At 46.6% G+C, this 20,216-nt stretch overlaps 1 protein-coding gene across 1 annotated transcript in view; it reads right to left on the minus strand.

The window, feature by feature from the left end:
• Positions 1-7,675: 7,675 nt before the first annotated feature.
• The window catches only part of LOC140430929 (lysosomal acid phosphatase-like), a 224,113-nt gene continuing 211,572 nt past the window's right edge, over positions 7,676-20,216 (minus strand). Inside the window, exon 11 of the mRNA XM_072518745.1 lies at positions 7,676-11,659. Coding sequence (XP_072374846.1) covers positions 11,529-11,659 — 131 coding nt within the window. The 3' untranslated portion in view covers positions 7,676-11,528. The remainder of the gene's footprint in view (positions 11,660-20,216) is intronic.

The raw sequence follows: 20,216 nt of genomic DNA on the forward strand, positions 1-20,216 counted from the left end.
ATTTCTCTCTCAGCCTCTTCTGGCTGTCCACAACCATCCCCAATTCTGCCTCCAGTCAGGCTATTCGCTCCTCGTGCTCCCCCACTGCTTCAACCTTCTGAATCCCCATTGGTCTGAGCCTTCAACCTCTGCCCCACTTTCTCAAGCATTGCTCGGAGCAGCTCCACTACCTTATCCAGGTCTTCTGAAGCCTCCTTCCTCTGCTGCTGGAATTTGTTATTGAAAAACTGCACCAGTTGCTCCGTTGACCACTGTGCTGGCAGCGCACCCCCTTGCTCTCCGCCATCATAACCTGTGGGCCACACAAAAACTGTCCAGATTCAGCTGCTCTCTCTTTCTCGTGGCACTCCTCGTCCTCTGATCCATACACTGATCTCACCAGAGGAGTATTACCTTCCCTGGGCACTCAACACGCCTTTTGCACTCAGTCCCCAATACGGGTGGGGAAGGACCGACAAAATCCACCTGGCGCGAGAGCCACCAAATGTGTGACCACTCACTCCATGGCCACCATCGGAAGTCCTGATGTTGAAGATTATTTAATACTGTGTTCGCAATAAAGTTTGTTTTAATATACCATGGGCGAAATACTCCGGAAACGGCGCGATGTCCGCCGACTGGCGCCCAAAACGGCGCAAATCAGACGGGCATCGCGCTGCCCCAAAGGTGCGGAATGCTCCGCATCTTTGGGGGCCCAGCCCCAACCTTAAGGGGCTAGGTTGGCGCCGGACGAATTTCCGCCCTGCCAGCTGGCGGAAAAGGCCTTTGGTGCCCCGCCAGCTGGCGCGGAAATGACATCTCAGGGCGGCGCATGCGCGGGAGCGTCAGCGGCCGCTGACGGCATTCCCGCGCATGCGCAGTCGAGGGAGTCTCTTCCGGCTCCGCCATGGTGGATACCGTGGCGGAGGCAGAAGGGAAAGAGTGCCCCCACGGCACAAGCCCGCCCGCGGATCGGTGGGCCCGATCACGGGCCAGGCCACCGTGGGGGCACCCCCCGGGGCCAGATCGCCCCGCGCCCCCCCCCCCCCCCCCCCCCAGGACCCCGGAGCCCGCCTTGTCCCGCCGGTAAGGTAGGTGGTTTAATTTACGCCAGCGGGACAGGCATTTTAGCGGCGGGACTTCGGCCCATCCGGGCCGGAGAATCGAGCGGGGGGGGCCTGCCAACCGGCGCGACGCGATTCCCGCCCCCATCGAATATCCGGTGCCGGAGACTTCGGCAACCGGCGGGGGCGAGATTCATGCCAGTCCCCGGCGGGGGGTCGGAGAATCTCGCCCCATATCCTTACTTTGTGTGAAATCACTCGTGGAGCAAAGTATTCTTTCCTCACAGTCTTTAAAAATTAAAATAAAATATTGGTGTTTCTGTTCAGTATCCTGGCCACTGTTGGGGTCTAGTCTGAGATCATAATAGTAAATAAGAACTGCAAAATCCCATTTTTAAAGAAAAGTCGAAGCCACTGTTTTAAACAAAATAATTTTACCATAAGAGTCAAACAAAGCAAACATTAAATAGTATCTTGGGTCATCACGTATACTTTACGAAAGTTAAACATGATTAACATTTTCTTGACCTGTGTACCTGAACCTCCAAATATCTTTGCACCTCCATTGTTTATGCTATCCCCATTTAGAAAGTCCCCTGTTCCCTCCTTTTCAGGTCCAAAGTGGACAACTTCACATTTGCCACAGTTTTGGCCATGTTTTGGATATGCATCACTTGTTAATGTCATAATTTTCCTCATGGCTGTTATTTTGCTTCTGTTTGTTTTGGTGTTTCTGTCCCCGATCCAATATTAGTTTTCTTGGAATACTGGACATTCTAGCCTTTGCCTCTACTGCAGATATTGACACAAAGTAATTCATGTCTGCCATCTCCTTATTTACATTGACAACATTACCATTGTTAGTTTTCAAGGTGCCCACATTGTTCCTGGCTTCCCTTTTCTAATAGAATTGGAAAAGATTTTTTGTGTTGATTTTGAGTTTCTTTTCACACTCCCATTTTGTAGCTTTTACTATCTGTTTTGTCAGCTTTTGCTACTGTCACTTTCTTGTTTTCCAAGAACTGTGCTAATGTTCGCATTTTTGCCTGCTTTTTCTTTTAATTTTAAACTGATTCTGCATCACTTTCCATTTTTTAAAAACACTTCCCACTGGTCTTCTGTCACTTTCTCCATTAACAATTATTCTCAGTTATCTGGGGATGGCCTCAATCTCAGCTCATTAGAATTGGTTTTCCCCAATCTAGAATCTAAGTAGCTGTTTCATCACTCTCCCTCTCAAACACGACATTGAACTCAATCATTTAATTGGTGCTTGCTAAATTGCTGAAAAAAAAGAGACATGCTGTTGAAGCCTTTTACCTTGCACTCATCAGGACAGATCACAAGAATTGCCAACACTAAAGGTAACAGCAATTCATAGTGCATAAGAGAGTGCTGATTGGTTGGAAAGTGGACTCTGATTGGGAGAGGCATTGCCTTGGAGACTATCAGTAAGCAATTAACTGCCAAGCTATTGTTTAAATTCAAACACTACCATGGGGAATGAACCAGAAAATGGCTGCTCTCCACGTTTTGTGGACGAAAAAGGACAATGCTTAGACAGGTTCCTTGTGTATGCAAAGGACAGCGCCCGGTGTGTGAATATATGTTGCTTCCAGGACACATGAGTGAGCCATACCGTGAGACCGACTGATAATCTGAAACCGGTTTTCAGGGTAATTCTCAGCACACTCAGGATTGCTTAGCAAATGTTGTTCAATCACAGAATCACCCCTAATGTTGGCCACTGTTTTGAGTTTTTGCAAGCATGCCTGGTTGGGGACAGTCAACCTGTTGCAAAGAGCCCAAAGGACTTGCTGTTTGATTCGATCCCCCGGTCTTTAGGATGTACGGCCAACATATCTGACATCACACAGGCACTGAAATTCATATAATCCTGTTAGTGGATGTCGTGTTGCTACTGCATGGTAATAATGTGTCTCTTTATTCACAATTCTCAAGTTCAGTACTGCCAAATTACTATTTGTTAAATAAATGTAATGTTCACGTCATTAGGCTATTTCCTACATCAGTTTCTCTCAGGCCTTACTATTAGCGTAATGCGAATGGAAGTGCTTTATCAATAATGAGCTTGAGGAAATTACAGTTGATCATCATTGACAGCAGCAAGCTCAATGCAGTAGAAGAGTTTGCCTCTTGAGGTAGCAGTATCTCAAATTATGCCACTGTCGACAAGAACATATAAAATCTACTGTGCAAGGCCAACATCTCCGTTGGCAGCACCTCCACGTATGCCTGGCAAAACCATTCATACATCTCTCCTCAAACTCAATCCATTCACACATCTCTTCCCAAACCCAAACCCTTCACAAATCTTTCCCCAAACTCAATCTGTCTACACATTTCCCCCCAAACTCAATCCATTTAGGGCTGGTTTAGTTCAGTGAAGATAGAACATACAGTGCAGAAGGAGGCCATTCAGCCCATTGAGTCTGCACCGACCCACTTAAACCCTCACTTCCACCCTATCCCCGTTTCTTCACCCCCCCCCCCCCCCCCGTTTGTCTTGTGTGTGTGGATAGAGGGTAGGACAGTTAAGGTGGGAGTCAGGTGTTAGGTGGGAGTTGATAGTTAACCAGTTATGGCATTTTTCCATGATATTTCTTGTTATAAATAAACAATAATTGTGTTTAAACTTACAAACGTGGTGACTGTAACTATTGGGCAGCCAAGGGCCAAAGACTTTGGATATTTTTAGAAGAATTGTTGGCTAATTCATTTGTGTTGTGACTCACGGACATGTGGGGCTGGAATTGACTGTGCACCTAGAACATAGAACATACAGTGCAGAAGGAGGCCATTCGGCCCATCGAGTCTGCACCGATCCACTTAAGCCCTCACTTCCACCCTATCCCTGTAACCCCATAACCCCATCTAACCTTTTTGGTCGCTAAGGGCAATTTATCATGGCCAATCCACCTAACCTGCAGGTCTTTGGACTGTGGGAGGAAACCGGAGCACCCGGAGGAAACCCACGCAGACACGGGGAAAACGTGCAGACTCCGCACAGACAGTGACCTAGCAGGGAATCGAACCTGGGACCCTGGCGCTGTGAAACCACAGTGCTAACCACTTGTGCTACTGTGCTGCCCTGAGCCAAACAACTGGTTTGTAATGCCGAATAAGGCTAGCAGCGCGGGTTCAATTCCTATACCAGCCTTCCCGAACAGGCGCCGGAATGTGGCGACTAGGGGCTTTTCACAGTAACTTCATTGAAGCCTACTTGTGACAATAAGCGGTTATTATTATTATTATAAACAGAATGATTGTCATCACCATCCTCTTTGTGTAGGTGAGAATCATGGGTTCTGTAAAGGAAACAGAAATACGACTCCTGGAACTTTCCATAAACACTGTTTAATCCATCATGAATAACAGATGGAAGGACACTGCATCACAAACAATCAGGTTCTCACCAGAGGCAATCAGCATTATTTTACAATACCAATTGTGCTGGGGAGGACATGGGTCCTACAAAGGGGTTTTAAGTTGAACTATGTTCTGGTAATAAGATTCTTCAAAGATAAGCTGGAAAGACAGTTGTCATTTGCTGACATTGACATTGAGCAATGGGAGCAGGAAGCTGCTGATAGAGACCGCTGGTGTACAATAACCAGGAAAACAACCTACAAGTTCAAAACAAACAGTTGCAATGTTTTTGAAGAAAGGCACAGACTGCTTCCAACTGCTTCAGAAGCTGCAAATGAGAAATTGGTTTCTTCAGGCACGAAGAGTCATTCCCACTAGCACGGAGACAAGCCTTCCCATTAACTTCACCTTCAAACAACCTGCCATAATCAAATCTGGCTCATTAGTTTTCACAATCAAATGTGGAATAGCCTCTTGTTGGTTCTTGAATAAAGAAAGAATCTAGAAGGGCAACTAGGGATGGGCAATAAATGCTTGCCAAGCAAGCAATGCCCACATCCCATAAAATTAATCTAAAAAAAGGATTGTCTGATAATGCGACAATGCAGACAAATTGAACTCAGTCTGAATTGCAATGTTAACCTGGGACCGAAATGAACTTAGTCTTACAGTAAATATATAGAAAATAGGTGGTCATTCGGCCCTTCGATCCTGCTCCGCCATTCAATACGATCATGGCTGATCCCCTATCTCAATGGCATACCCTATGCTCTCTCCACACCCCATGAAGCCTCGAGTCCAGAAACCTATTTCCTTATATATATTCAGTGACTTGACTCCGCAACCTTCTGTGGTAGAGAATTCCACAGGTTCACCACTCACTGAGTGAATACATTTCTCTTCATCCCAGTCCCAAATGGCCCACCTCATTTCCTGAAACTAACGCCTTGTTCTAGACAGAAAGTCCCACATGAGAGGTCAGAATTATAGAATTTACAGTGCAGAAGGAGGCCATTCGGCCCATCAAGTCTGCAACAGCCCTTGGAAAGAGCACCTTACCCAAACCCAAACCTCCACCCCATCCCGGTAACTCCACCCGACCGTTTGGACACTAAGGGCAATTTATCATGGCCAATCCACCTAACCTGCACATCTTTGGACAGTGGGAGGAAACTGGAGCATCTGGAGGAAACCCACGCAGGCACGGGGAGAACGTGCAGACTCCACACAGTGACCAAAGCCGGGAATTGAACCTGGGACCTTGGAGCTGTGAAGCAACTGTGCTAACCACTGTGCTACCGTGCTGCCCCTAGTGTGCAAAATAAAATAGATTGGGGGTAACATATTCGCATGGACTGAGGTTTGGTTAGCAGACAGGAAACAGAGAGTAGAGTTTTTCGAAGTGGCAGGCAGTGACTGGTGGGGTACCACAGGGATCAGTGCTTGGGCCCCAGCTATTCACAATATACATCAATGATTTGGATGAGTATCTGACACAAAGGTTGGTGGGAAGGTGAGTGGTGAAGAAGTTGAGGCTTCAGCCAGCAAGAGGAGACACTGTCCCTGCATCCAGTCTGTACAGCCTGTGATGATATGCATAAGCAATTCTGTACATAATGTTACGCACGACCTCCAACCACTAGGTGGCAGTGTAAACCCACCACATGACCCTGTGGCTGGGGAGTTGGGAGTAGGTTGTGTTGGAGGATGGATGTATTTTGCGGCAGCTTTACAATAGTTAATTAGTGTTAGTAGTTTATTATTTTATTTATCCTAGTTATCTTTATCATACAGTTGTTTCATAATAAATTATTTAGACTAGATGTTCTGTAGTTCATCACTCCGGCCAATCTACAGACCATGACACAGGCCGGTCAGAATTTTACACTTCAGTTAAATCCCCTCTCATTCTTCTAAATTTCAGTGAATACAGGTACAGTCAACTCATATGACAATTCTGTCATCCCATAATAATAACCTTTTATTGTCACAAGTATGAAGTTACTGTGAAAAGCCCCTAGTCGCCACATTCCAGCGCCTGTTCGGGTAAGCCGGTACAGGAATTGGACCCGCGCTGCTGGCCTGGTTCTGCATCACAAATCAGTTGTCTAGCCCACTGAGCTAAACTAGCCCTAAGAATCAGTCTGGTGAACCTCCACTGCACTTCCTCTATGGCAAGTATATCCTTTCTTAGATATGAAGACCAAAACTGCACACATACTGCAGGTGCGGTCTCACCAAGGCCCTGTACAGCTGCAGTAAGGCATCCTTGCTCCTGTAATCACATCCTCTTGCAATGAAAGCCAACATACCATTTTCCTTCCTAACTGCTTGCTATACCTGCATGCTTGCTTACAGTGACTGGTGCACCAGGACACCCAGGTCCCTTTGAACGTTAGTATTTCCCAATCTATCACCATTTAAATGAGACTCTGCCATTCTGGATGACTTCACATTTAACCAAGTGATACTGCATCTACCATGTATTTTCCCACTCATCCAACTTGTCTCAAATCACCTTGAAGCCTCTCAACTTCTTCACTACTCACCTTCACACCAACTTTTGAGTCAGAAACTTGGAAATATTACTTTTGGTTCCCTCATCCAAATCATTGATGTATATTGTGAATAGCTGGGGCCCAAGCACTGATCCCTGTGGTACCCCAACAGTCACTGCCTGCCACTTCGAAAAATACTCATTTATTCCTAAACTCTGTTTCCTGTCTGCTAACAAATCCTCAATCCATGCCAATATATTACCCCCAATCTGTTTCATTTTGCGCACTAACCTCTCATGTGGGAATTTATCAAAAGCTTTCTGAAAATCCAAATAAACCTTATTCATTGTTTCATCCTTATCTATTTCTGCTAGTTACAGCCTCAGAAAACCCCAGTAGGTTTGTGAATGATTTCCCTTTCATAAATCCATGTTGGCTTTGTCTAATCCCATTGATATTTTCTAATGTCCTGTTGTCACATCTTTTATAACAGACTCTCGCATTTTCCCTACTCCTGATGTTATGCTAACCGGTCTGGAATTCTGTTTTCTCTCTCCTTGCTTTTATTAAATAACGGGGTTACATTGTCTACCCTCCAACCTGCCGGGTCTGTTCCAGAATCTACAGAATTTTGGAAAATGATAGCCAACGCATCTACCATTTCCCTGGCCAACTCTGTTAGTAAATCTGGTGTTTCACTGAGAAAGTCTTCCCAAGACATTCTGAAAAATAATCAAGGTAAGGGACGTATAAATCAGGTTTTATTAAAGTAACCACTAACCAGCAGCATCATGCAATATACCACGTTTCACGGAATTACAAAATTATTTGCTTTTTGCCCTTGAATACAAAAATAACAAGCATCACTATCTCTCAATATCATATCGGATACTTGTTTCCGGTTTATGGAAGATTGACATGCATTACCTTTCAAGCTCCAGTGGAATTCAGCTCTCTCCCTCAGTAAACTACACCAGCCAAGGCATGTGACAAGCTCAAAAGGGTATTCAGACAGCCCTCAGGAAGTGCAATCAAAATCAATGGTTCTACAATTAAAAAGTATTGATGAAGGCAGACAATTAAGTGGAATTTGTTTGTGCAATGAATACTTTTAATATTTCTTTGCAGTTTTTTAAAAAAGCCTGTTCTGCAGAGAGGAATGAACAGGAGGCAACACAGAACCTGGAAATCCAACATTTGGTCCAAGAGGTAGGTCTAAAGAAGCATTGTAAAGGTGGATAGAGAATTGGCAGAGACATTTAAGACAGGAATTCCAGTTTAAGGCCAACACTGAGTTACAGTGAGTGTGGGGGGGGGGGATACACAGGAGCCCAGAACTGTAGAACACAAAGACCTCAGCAGGGTGCAGGCTAGAGTGAAATGGAGGGATCTGAACATGAGGATAAGATTTTAATGCTGGATAAGTCAGTGAGCAGGTGTGAGCTGGATTAAAGTTAGGATACGGGCAGCAGCTTCAGTTGCGGAGGTGAAGGTACGTTGGGAAGTAATGAAGTAAAAAGCTCAGCTTGGGGTCAAATAGGATGTTGAAGTTGTGATTGGTCTAATTCAACCTGAGACAGTGGTCAGCAAGCGGGATGGAATGGGTGGCAAGGGAATGGAGTTTGCACCGAAGACTGATAAAAATGGCTTCCATTTACCCAATATTTAATCGCAGCACATCCAGTATTGGATGTCAGACAGACAGTCTGACAAATAAAAGATAATGGGTGGAGGTGGTGGCGAGGCTGATGTGCAAATGTGGAACTGGATGTGTTTTTGGATGATGTTGCTGAGAGGCGGCATGTTGATAAGAAACAGGAGTGCAGGGGTGCGGGGGGGGGGGGGGGCGAATTCAGGATAAATCCTCAGGGGTAGGAAGAGAAGTAATTTCAGGTGATTCTTCAATAGTTCCCAATGGTATTGGGTGAGTGAAGTCCCCTGTTTTGTGGCAGTCCATATGGAGTTATGTATAATTGCAGATTGGAATATGGAGTTATAGGAAAAATTTGGGAGGTAACCACACATTCAAGGATTTTAATAAAGAACTGGAAATTCGAGATGGGGAATAAATATGTGAATATAATCAAGCTAGTGAGGACAACACGGTGGCACAGTGATTGGCACTTGGATGATTGTGTGGAGTTTGCACGTTCTCTGCCATAGATTTCCTCCGAGTGCTCCAGTTTCCTCCCACAGTCCAAAGATTAGGTGGATTGGCTATGCTAAATTGTCCCTTAGTGTCCAAAGATCTGCACGTTAGGCGGGGTTACAGGGTTAAGGACAAAGGGCGGGGAGTGAGTCTGGGTAAAGTGCACTTTCAGAGGGTCGGTGCAGACTTGATGGGCCTGCACTGTATGGATTCTAAGATGTTACTGTGGATTGGGTTTTTACCACAATGTAATCTCAGACAACACCTGCACTGAGCCACAGAAACACTAATTTAAGTTGTTGTGCCACCTCTCAGCCAGATAATGCTTTGTTCTAATTTGGAATAGTGACAGGGCTCGGAGCCACATAAACTGTAGAAAGCAGGCTAACCCACTGACTAACAGGACACAGCTGACTTCTCAACAAGAGACACACTTGAGGTGGGCCCTGTCTATGGACACAGTGCATCAGAACACAGGATGGCACAGTAGCACAGTGGTTAGCACTGTTGTTTCACAGCTCCAGGGTCCCAGGTTCGACTCCCAGTTTGGGTCGCTGTCTGTGTGGAGTCTGCCCGTTCTCCCTGTGTCTGCTTGGGTTTTCTCCGGGTGCTCCGGTTTCCTCCCACAAGTCGCGAAAGGTCATTTGGACGTTCTAAATTCTCCCTCTGTGTACCCAAACAGGAGCCGGAATGTGGCGATGAGGGGCTTTTCACAGTAACTTCATTGCAGTGTTAATGTAAGCCTACTTGTGACAATAAAGATTATTATTAAAAAGGAGCTAATGCCACAGTATTGCAATCCAATGTAGCATTATCATTCCAAAGCACACACTTCACAGGACTCCCTAAAGGGTCTATTCCCCAAAAAGGGTGTGCACAGTAAGAGCCAATGGTGGACTGGACTGGGCCAGATAGGTGTTGCATTGAACTCTGGCTTTTCTGTGCACTCCGAGGCAAGGGGAATGAAAGTGGGACTGAGTTAGCAGTTATTCGCTGGTCAAGGGTCAGGCTCTTGAGCACCGACTCCTCACTAATGGATAACACACTGAAATGGTTAAAGGGAAAACGATAGGAAGATGCACTGCCATGTGGTTTGCCAAACACAATTCCAAAGAGATTCTTTCAGCCAATTCTGGCTGTATCCAAACACATTGTCCCAATATATATTGTGATATTCCTCCTTTCGCTCAAATTAAAATCATGACATTTGCAAAATGGTCTCAATGAAGCTTCATGCAGCTTTTGATCTGTTTGATAGATTGATGCTGGAATGGGATGGTCATGTCATGTACAGAATATTGCTTTCACTTCACCGCTTTCAGAGGCGAGGAGGAGCAATACCTCTGCTGAGCATGTCACAGATTCACAGTGATGCTCACAACTCATTGCTAAAATTCTTTCAGCTAGGCTTGGACAATCTGCAATTATACAGACAGTCCACATTCACAAAGAAAATCCCAAGGCACTTTACAGAGGCTGGCTGGAAATCAGAGTGAAAGAAGGGGCAATTAGAAGGAATTAAACAAAGCGGTAGGCGAGAGAGGAAACTCCTGAACATTAAAGTCTCGGTGTTTGAAAGCAAAGATGGTAATGATGAAGCGAGGGTAGGGAGATTAGAGTCAGACAGTTTCCCTGGTGGTCTAGTGGTTAGGGTTCGGTGCTCTTAACATCGCGGCCAGGGTTCGATTCCCGGTTAGGGAACGTGCTTGTTAGATGAATTGGACATTCTGAATCTCCCTCTGTGTACCTGAACAGGTGCCGGAATGTGGCGGCGAGGGTCTTTTCACAGTAACTTCATTGCAGTGTTAATGTAGGCCAACTTGTGACAATAATAAAGATTATTATTGGGAATTAGGGAGAGGGAGCTAGGCGGTGGTTGTATGTTTAGAGGAGATTATAGATGTGGGGAGGGGGAACCAGACAATTTAAACAGGGATGTGAAGCCTAGATTTAAGGTGTTGATAGACTATGGGACTATACAGAAGTGGAATAGTCAAAATTGATGGTGTTAAAGGTATGGATGAGGGTTTTTGAGACAAGGACAGAGACAGACAAAGATATGGAGGTGAAAGTAAAAGAGTCTTTTATGATGGAAAAGTGCAGGGTTCACTAGCAACACCGTGCAACAGCCAGTGCTACACGGGTTTCTCCATTCCAGTGGAGAGTTGTCACATAGAAAGAAGGTGGGTGGGCAAATGGGGTTGGGATCCATGGCCGGAAACAAGGAAAGTAACCCACTCCCCTCACCCCATGTCATTACAGTAAAAACAGATTGATTCGCTAAGAATTCAATACATTCTTGTTTGAAAGCAAGCTGCCTTCTATTAGCAATTTCAAGTCTCCAGGCTTTTCCAGGGATATATCACTTCATAGCTTGATGTAACAGGGAATGATTGGGTCCATTCAGTCTTCACACTGGCTGTAGTGTGAGAGTAAGGTCATTGTCAGTCAGGGTAGCTCCTCGATATCTGAAGGAACTCTGTGATGCTGTGTCTTCCGGTTCCAGCAGCAGCACAAGGTGATCAGTAGCAAGATGACCAGGAGCAGGCAGACACAAAAAGCCGCAATCAGAATCGCCTCTGTAAAACAGACAGGACACAGACTCATTCAGTCTCGTCAAAAAGTCATAGAATCCCTACATTGCTGAAGGAGGCCATTTGGTCTATCAAGTCAGCACCGACTGTCTGAAAGAGCACACTACTCATTGCCCCTTAACCCCACCTAACCTCGACATCCCTGGACACTAAGGGGCAATTTAGCATGGTCAATCCACCTAACCTGTATTTATTAGGACTGTGGGAGGAAACCCACGCAGACATAGGGAGAACATGTAAACTCCACACAGACAGTGACCCAAGGTCAGAATTAAAAATCGGGATGGTGGCAAACATAGAGCTCCACTTTCACGATTCTGGATGCCTGACCTCTCTGGCACTATCGCAAGCCCAGCAGAGGAGTTCACTCCAGTAACTTGGCCAACATTTACCCTTCATCCAAATCACTAAAGCGGGATATTGTCGGGATCTTGCTGTGTGCAAATTGGCAACTGCATTTCTGATATCACAATAGTGACCTCACTTCAACAAGCATTTAATTGACTGTGAAGGCCCAATGGAATGTTGTGAGGTTGTGAAAGATTGGGTGCAAAAACTCTTTCTTTTAGATGTTACTGATTCTGATCGCTCAGGGTAAAGATCTTCAAGAGACTAGAACGATCAGTAACTTCTTAGAAGACGGGTACTCAGTAAAAATACCCTAAGCAAGAAAAGTAAATCCCTCTCACTGTATTCTGACTCCCCTTCCCAAAAATCTGGCTTTGCTTTTATTATTTTATTGCCTGATAGCACTGTTGATGACTCCTTCCATCACTTTACTGATAGTAGAATGATAGGGCGGTAATTGGCTGGGTTGGATTTGCCTGTTTCTCATGTACAGGACACACCTGGGCAATTTCCCAAATTGCCGGGTAGATGCCAGTGTTGTAGCTGTACTGGAACAGCTTGGCCAGGAGTGCGGCAAGTTCTGGAGCACAAGTCTTCAGTACTATTGCCGGAATATTGTCAGGGCCCATAGCCTTTGCAGTGCCCAGTGCTTTCAGCCGCTTTGTGAATCGTATTGGCTGAAGACTGACATCTGTGATGCTGGGGATCTCCGGAGGAGACAGAGATGGATCATCCACTCGGCACATCTGGCTGGAGATTGTTGCAAATGTATCAGCCTCGTCTTTTGCACAGATGTACTGGGCTTCTCCATCATTAACGATGGGAATATTTGTAGAACCTCAAAGAACAATACAGGACAGGAACAGGTCCTTCGGCCCTCCAAGCCTGCGCCGACCATGGTACCCGTCTAAACTAAAACCGTCTGCACTTACAGAGTCCGTATCCTTCCATTCCCACCCTATTCATCTATTTGTCTAGATGCCACTTAAATGCTGCTATCGTACCTGCTCCCACCACCTCCCCAGGCAGCGCGTTCCATATATTTACCACCCTCTGTGTAAAAACCTTGCCTCGCACATCTGTTCTAAACTTTTCTCCACGCACTTTAAACCTATGTCCCCTAGTACTTGACTCTCCTACCCTTGGAAAGAACATCTGACTATCCACTCTGTCCATGCCACTCATAATCTTGTAGACCTCTATCAGGTCACGTCTCCACCTCTGTCGTTCCAGTGAGAACAGACCGAGTTTATCTAACCTCTCCTCATAGCTAATGCCCTCCATACCAGGCAACATCCTAGTAAACCACTTCTGTACCCTCTCCAAAGCATCCACATCCTTATGGTAGTGTGGCGACCAGAATTGTACACAATATTCCAAATGAGGCCTAACTAAGGTCCTGTACAGCTGCAACATGACTTGCCAATTGTTATATTCAATGCCCCGACCGATGAAGGCCAGCATCCCGTATGCCTTCTTGACCATCTTATCCACATGCGTTGCCACTTTCAGTGATCGGTGGACATGCATGCTGTCATGGGAGTGTCCCTTTAAGAAAGGTTTTTGTCTGATCACTTTACTTCAGTGATATCATTATGTGGGTGGAGCTGGGCTGTGGCTCTGTGAGCTGTTTTTGGTTTCGATTTCACATTTGGCTGCTGTGGACTCAGATAGAGAACAGCAGTGTTTTGGCCTGTCTCTCTCTAGTTTCATTTTAAATATCTATTCCAGTAAAAATCACCTTGGTAGTGGCTTTTAAGATATAGTTTGCTTTCCAGAAGGGTTTAAACCTGCTGGCAAGGCGGGGTCAGAATCTCAGGGAAAGCCAGTCTTATTCAAGTGAGAATGCAGAGTGCTGGACCACGCCCTTAAAAAGTGTTTTTTTAGTTTATGGGATTTTGTTTTTGAATTCAGCGTTACTGTAGCTGTGGGGTATCGTTATGTTTGTAATTGATAAAAATCTTTGCTGTGTGTTTATATAAACGTTAACTAAATTCTTAGAATAAAACTGGTTTGATTAAATTGTCCGGGAAGATTGATAAATCACACCTCAAGTGAAGACTCTTGTGCTCATCCTCGCCAAATTCAACAAAAAGTTACAGGTCTGGTAAACTCCATAATATTCTTTAAACCCCGGCCCATAACAACACCCAGATCTCTCTGCCTGTCAGTACTCGCAAGAGTTCTCTCATTTATTGTGTAATTCCTACATGCATTAGACCTTCCAAAGTGCATTACCTCACTCTTGTCCGGATCAAACTCCATCTGCCATTTCTCCGCCTAAGACTCCAACCAGTTTATATCTTGCTGTATCCTCTGACAATCCTCTTCACTATCCGCAACTCCACCAATTTTTGTGTCGCCTGTGAACTTACTAATCAGACCAGCTACATTTTCTTCCAAATCATTTATATACACCACGAACAACAACGGTCCCAGAACTGATCCCTGTGGAATGCCGCTTGTTACAGCCTTCCATTCAGAAAAGCACCCTTCTACTGCTACCCTCTGTCTTCTGTGCCCAAGCCAGTTCTGTATCCAATTTGCCAGCTCTCCTCTGATCCCATGTACCTTTTGTACCAGTCTACCATGAGGGACCTTGTAAAAGTGCTTTACTGAAGTCCATGTACACAACATTTACTGCCTTTCCCTCATCTATCATCTTTGTCACTTCCTCGAAAAATTTGATCAAATTAGTGAGGCACGACCTCCCCTTCACAAAACCATGCTGTCTATCACTAATAAGTCCATTTGTTTCCAAATGTGAGTAACTCCTATCTCTAAGAATCTTTTCCAATAATTTCCCTACCACTGACGTAAGGCTCACCAGCCTATAATTTCCTGGATTATCCCTGCTGCCCTTCTTAAACAATGGAACAACATTGGCTAATCTCCAGTCCTCTGGAACTTCACCTGAAGCCAATGAGGATACAAATAGTACTGTCAAGGCCCCAGCAATTTCCTCCCTTGCCTCCCACAGTATTCTGGGGTAGAACCCATTGGGCCCTGGGGACTTATCTACTTTAATGCTCTTTAAGATGCCCAACATCTCTTTATTATTATCAACATGACTCAGAATATCTACACACTCTACCCTATGCTCCTCATCCACCAACCCCTTCTCTTTGGTGAATACTGAGGCAAAGTATTCATTTAGTACCTCTCCCATTTCCTCTGGTTTCATACAGAAATTCCTTCTTGTTCTTTACACATGTATAAAACACCTTAGGATTTTCCTTAATTCTATTTGCCATCGACCTTTCATGACCTCTTTTAGCCTTCCTAACTCCTACCTTCCTTCCTACTTGCTTTAATTTCTTCAAGGGCTTCATCTGCACTAAGCCTTTTAGACATTACGAATGCTTTCTTTTCTTTTTAACAAGGTTCATAATATCCCTCGTTGTCCAGGGTTCCCTATGCTTGCCACCCTTATCTTTCTTCCTCACAGGTACATGCCGGTCCTTAATTCTAATCAACTGACATTTAAAGCCTCTCACATGCCGGATGTTGAATTTCTCTCAAACATCCTCGCCCATCAACACACTCCAGATCCTGCCTAATGCTGTTGTAATTAGCCTTCCCCCAGCCTAACACCTTCATCTAAGGACCACTCTTGTCCTTTTCCATAAGCAGCTCAAAACCTACAAAATTATGATCACTGTTCCCGAAATGATCTACTGAAACTTCAATCACCTGGCCGGGCTCATTTCCCAGCACAAGGTCTAATATGGCCCCTTCCAGAGTTGGGCTATTTACATATTGTGTCATGAACCCCTCCTGGATGCTCCTTCCAAATTCTGCTCGATCCATGCCTCCAGCAGTAAGTGTGTCCCAGTCAATTTAGGGAAAGTTAAAATCACCCACCCGACAACCCTATTGTTTATGCATCTTTCCAAGATCTGTCTGCATATCTGCTCCTCTATCTCCCGCTGGCTGTTAGGAGGTCTGTAGTAAACCCCCAACATTGTGACAGCACCCTTCCTATTCCTGAGCTCTACCCATATTGCCTCGCTGCCTGAACCCTCCAAGGTGTCCTCCCTCAGCACAGCTGTGATATTCTCCTGAACCAATAATGCAACTTCCCCAGCCCTTTTGCATCCCTCACTATCCTGCCTGAAGCATCTAAATCCTGGAATGTTTAATTGCCAATCCTGTCCCTCTTTCAACCAAGTTTCTGTAATAGCAACAACATCATAATTCCATGTACTAATCAAAGGTCTAAGTCCATCTGTCTTATCTGAAATACTAATGAAACTAATGCACTTCAGCCCACCAGCCCCGTTGACCAACCACTCCCTGCCTACTCTTCTTCTTAATCTTACTGGCCTTAGTCTGTAGCAATTCATAAGAACATAAGAACTAGGAGCAGGAGTAGGCCACCTGGCCCCTCGAGCCTGCCCCGCCATTCAATGAGATCATACCTGATCTTTTGTGGACTCAGCTCCACTTTCCGGCCCGAACACCATAACCCTTAATCCCTTTATTCTTCAAAAAACTATCTATCTTTATCTTAAAAACATATAATGAAGGAGCCTCAATTGCTTCACTGGGCAAGGAATTCCATAGATTCACAATCCTTTGGGTGAAGAAGTTCCTCCTAAGCTCAGTCCTAAATCTACTTCCCCTTATTTTGAGGTTATGCCCCCTAGTTCTGCTTTCACCCGCCAGTGGAAACAACCTGCCCGCATCTATCCTATCTATTCCCTTCATAATTTTATATGTTTCTATAAGATCCCCTCTCATCCTTCTAAATTCTAATGAGTACAGTCCCAGTCTACTCAACCTCTCCTCGTAATCCAACCCCTTCAACTCTGGGATTAACCTAGTGAAACTCCTCTGCACACCCTCCAGCGCCAGTACGTCCTTTCTCAGGTAAGTAGACCAAAACTGAACACAACACAACAGTTATTTCTCCCGCTGACCTACTGCTCTGGTTCCCACCCCCTGCCATATTAGGCAGTTCAACCTGTTGCTCTGCCTTCCACTTTTCTCCTTACTAGCTTTTGTTTCTGTCCCCTCTTTACCACCCTCTGACTTCCTGCATTGGTTCCCATCCCCCTGCCACATTAGTTTAAACCCTCGCCAACAGCGCTAGCAAACAACCCCCCTAGGACATTGGTTCCAGTCCTGCCCAGGTGTAGACCATCCGATTTGTAATGGTCCCACCTCTCCCAGAACCGGTTCCAATGTCCCAAAAATCTGAATCCCTCCCTCCTGCACCATCTCTCAAGTCATGCATTCATCCTGTCTATCCTGTCCTTCCTACTCTGACTAGCACGTGGCACTGGTAGCAATCCCAAGATTACTTCCTTTGAGGTCCTACATTTTAGTTTATCTCCTAACTCCCTAAATTCAGCATGTAGGACGTCATCCCATTTTTTACCTATATTGTTGGTGCCCATATGCACCATGACAGCTGGCTGTTCACCCTCCCCCTTTAGAATGTCCTGCAGCCGTTCTGAGACATCCAGGACCCTTGCACCCGGGAGGCAACATACCTTCCTGGAGTCTCGTTTCCATCCGCAGAAATGCCTGTCTACTCCCCTTACAATCAAATCCACTATCACTATAGCTCTACCACTCTTTTTCCTGACCTCCTGCACAGCAGAGCCAGCCACTGATGCTTCCCCAGGTGACCATCTCCCTCAACAGTATCCAAAACGGTGTACCTGTTCTGGAGGGAGATGACCGCAGGGGACCCTGTACTGCCTTCCTACTCTTCCTCTGTCTGGTGGTCAACTAACTCCCTCAGTATTCTTTATCTGCAGTGTGACCAACTCGCTAAACATGCTATCCAGAATACCCCCTCAGCATCGTGGATGCTCCAAAGTGAGTGCATCCGCAGCTCCAGAGCCATCAAGCGGACTAACAAGAGCTGCAGCTGGACACACGTATTGATGTGAAGGAGCCAGGGACAGTGGACACGCCCCTGAACTCCCCCATCGCACGCGACACGCGTCTGGGATCTCCTGCCATGTCTAAACACTTAAGTTAACTTACAACAACTACAATGCCAAGAGAGCAATGAAAGGAAAAACTACTTACCAGTCACCAGTCAATCAATTACCTGCTGGTCGAGGAGACTGAGTCTGGCTTTCTACCTTCTCGTGTGAGTTGTTTAATTGTCCGCCACCATTATTAACTGGATGTGGCAGGACTGCAGAGCTTAGTTCTGATCCATTGGCTGTGGGATCATTTAGCTCTGTCTACTAAATGCTACGTATGCTGTTTGGCACGCAAGTAGTCCTGTGTTGTAGCTTCACCAGATTGACACCTCATTTTTAGGAATGTCAGGTTTTGCTCCTGGAATGCCCTCCTGCATTGAACCAGGGTTGATCCCCTGGAATGGTGGTAATGGTACGGTGGAAGATATACTGCGACATGAGGTTACAGATTGTGGCTGAGTACAATTCTGCTGCTGATGGCCTCATGGATGCTCAGTTTTAAATTGCTAAATCTGTTCAAAGTCTGTTCCATTTAGAGTGATGGCAGTGCCACATAATATGATGGAGGGTATTGTGGTAGTATGCATTAGGGGTCATGTGGGACTGTGAAGCCGTGATGTCATTGGCTGACAGATCCCGGGTCCTGGTTGGTTGTTGATCTCTAGCTCCGCCCTGAAGGCGGAGTATAAGAACCAGGAATTCTCCCCGCAGCTCCAGTCTGTTGCTGTACTGCGGGGAACGAGTCATGCTTAATAAAGCCTCATCGACTTCACCTCTATTCGTCTCTCGGGAGTCTTTGTGCGCTACAATTTATTAAGTGTGCTTAAAGGACTATGGAGCTCAGGATCGTCTCGGAATGCCTGAGGATCAGCCCCCACGCAGTGAACTCAGCAGCAGTTTTTAAACACTGGCAGACTTGTTTCGAAGCCTACCTCCAAACGGCCCCCGGCCGGGTCACAGAAGACCAGAAACTACAGGTCCTGCACTCGAGGGTAAGCCCGGAAATTTACCCTCTCATAGAAGACGCAGAGGATTTCCAGACGGCGTTCGCAGCACTAAAGAGCATCTATGTTCGCCCAGTGAACCAGATCTACGCACGCTACCAACTCGCAACGGGACGGCAAAGTCCCGGAGAATCGCTAGACGAATTCTACGCCGCGCTGCTAATTTTGGGACGGACCTGCAGCTGCCCGCCAGTAAACGCGATTGAACACACGGACATGTTAATTCGCGATGCGTTTGTGGCTGGTATGAACTTTCCCCAAATCCGCCAAAGACTTTTAGAAAAAGAGTCGCTAGGACTCTCAGAGGCACGGGCCCTTGCAGCCTCATTAGATGTGGCCGCGCGAAACGCCCGCGCCTACGGCCCCGACCGCGCGGCAGCCCCTTGGGCTCTGTGGACCCCCGTCGCGACAACACCCCTCCCCCCCACAGGCTTGCGCGGTTCAGACGCCAGGTCGTCCCGGGGGAGCCCGCTGCTATTTCTGCGGCCAGGCGAAACACCCCCGGCAGCGCTGCCCGGCCTGCGCAGCGATTTGCAAGAGCTGCGGGAAAAAGGGCCATTTCGCGGCTGTGTGCCGGTCCCGGGGGGGGGGGTCGCCGCTGTCCCCGGAGAAGGAGGAGTCCTGCGCGTTCCAAACGCTCCCCAACCCCCCCAGCACCCCATGTGCGTCCCGGCCACCACGAGGGGAGGGGCGCCGCCATCTTGGGACCCCCCAGCCCTGCGCGACGCATGGGGGCGGCCATTTTGTCCACCCCCGCCGCCATCTTGTGACCCCCCAGCCATGTGTGATGCATGGGGGTGGCCATTTTGTTCACCCCCGCCGCCATCTTGGACGGCAACAATGGACCCCAGCATCGACGGCTCCACGGGGTTCGAGGAAGACGCTGAAGCACTACGACCACGTCTGGCCTCAATGACGCTGGACCAAGCACGGCCCCGGACGCTCCAGACGACGACAACAACGGTGCTGGTCAACGGACACGAGACACCATGCCTGGTCGACTCCGGGAGCACAGAAAGCTTCATTCACCCCGACACGGTATGACGCTGTTTTTTGACCATCCGTCCCAGTGCGCAAAAGATTTCCCTAGCTGCAGGATCCCACTCTGTACAGATCAAAGGGTTCTGCATAGTGACCCTAACGGTGCAAGAGAGGGAGTTTAATAACTACAGGCTCTACGTCCTTCCCCAACTCTGCGCGCCCACATTACTGGGATTAGACTTCCAGTGCAATCTGCAGAGCCTA

The sequence above is a fragment of the Scyliorhinus torazame genome, chromosome 10 (assembly GCF_047496885.1).
Source record: "Scyliorhinus torazame isolate Kashiwa2021f chromosome 10, sScyTor2.1, whole genome shotgun sequence".
Lineage (NCBI taxonomy): Eukaryota > Metazoa > Chordata > Chondrichthyes > Carcharhiniformes > Scyliorhinidae > Scyliorhinus > Scyliorhinus torazame.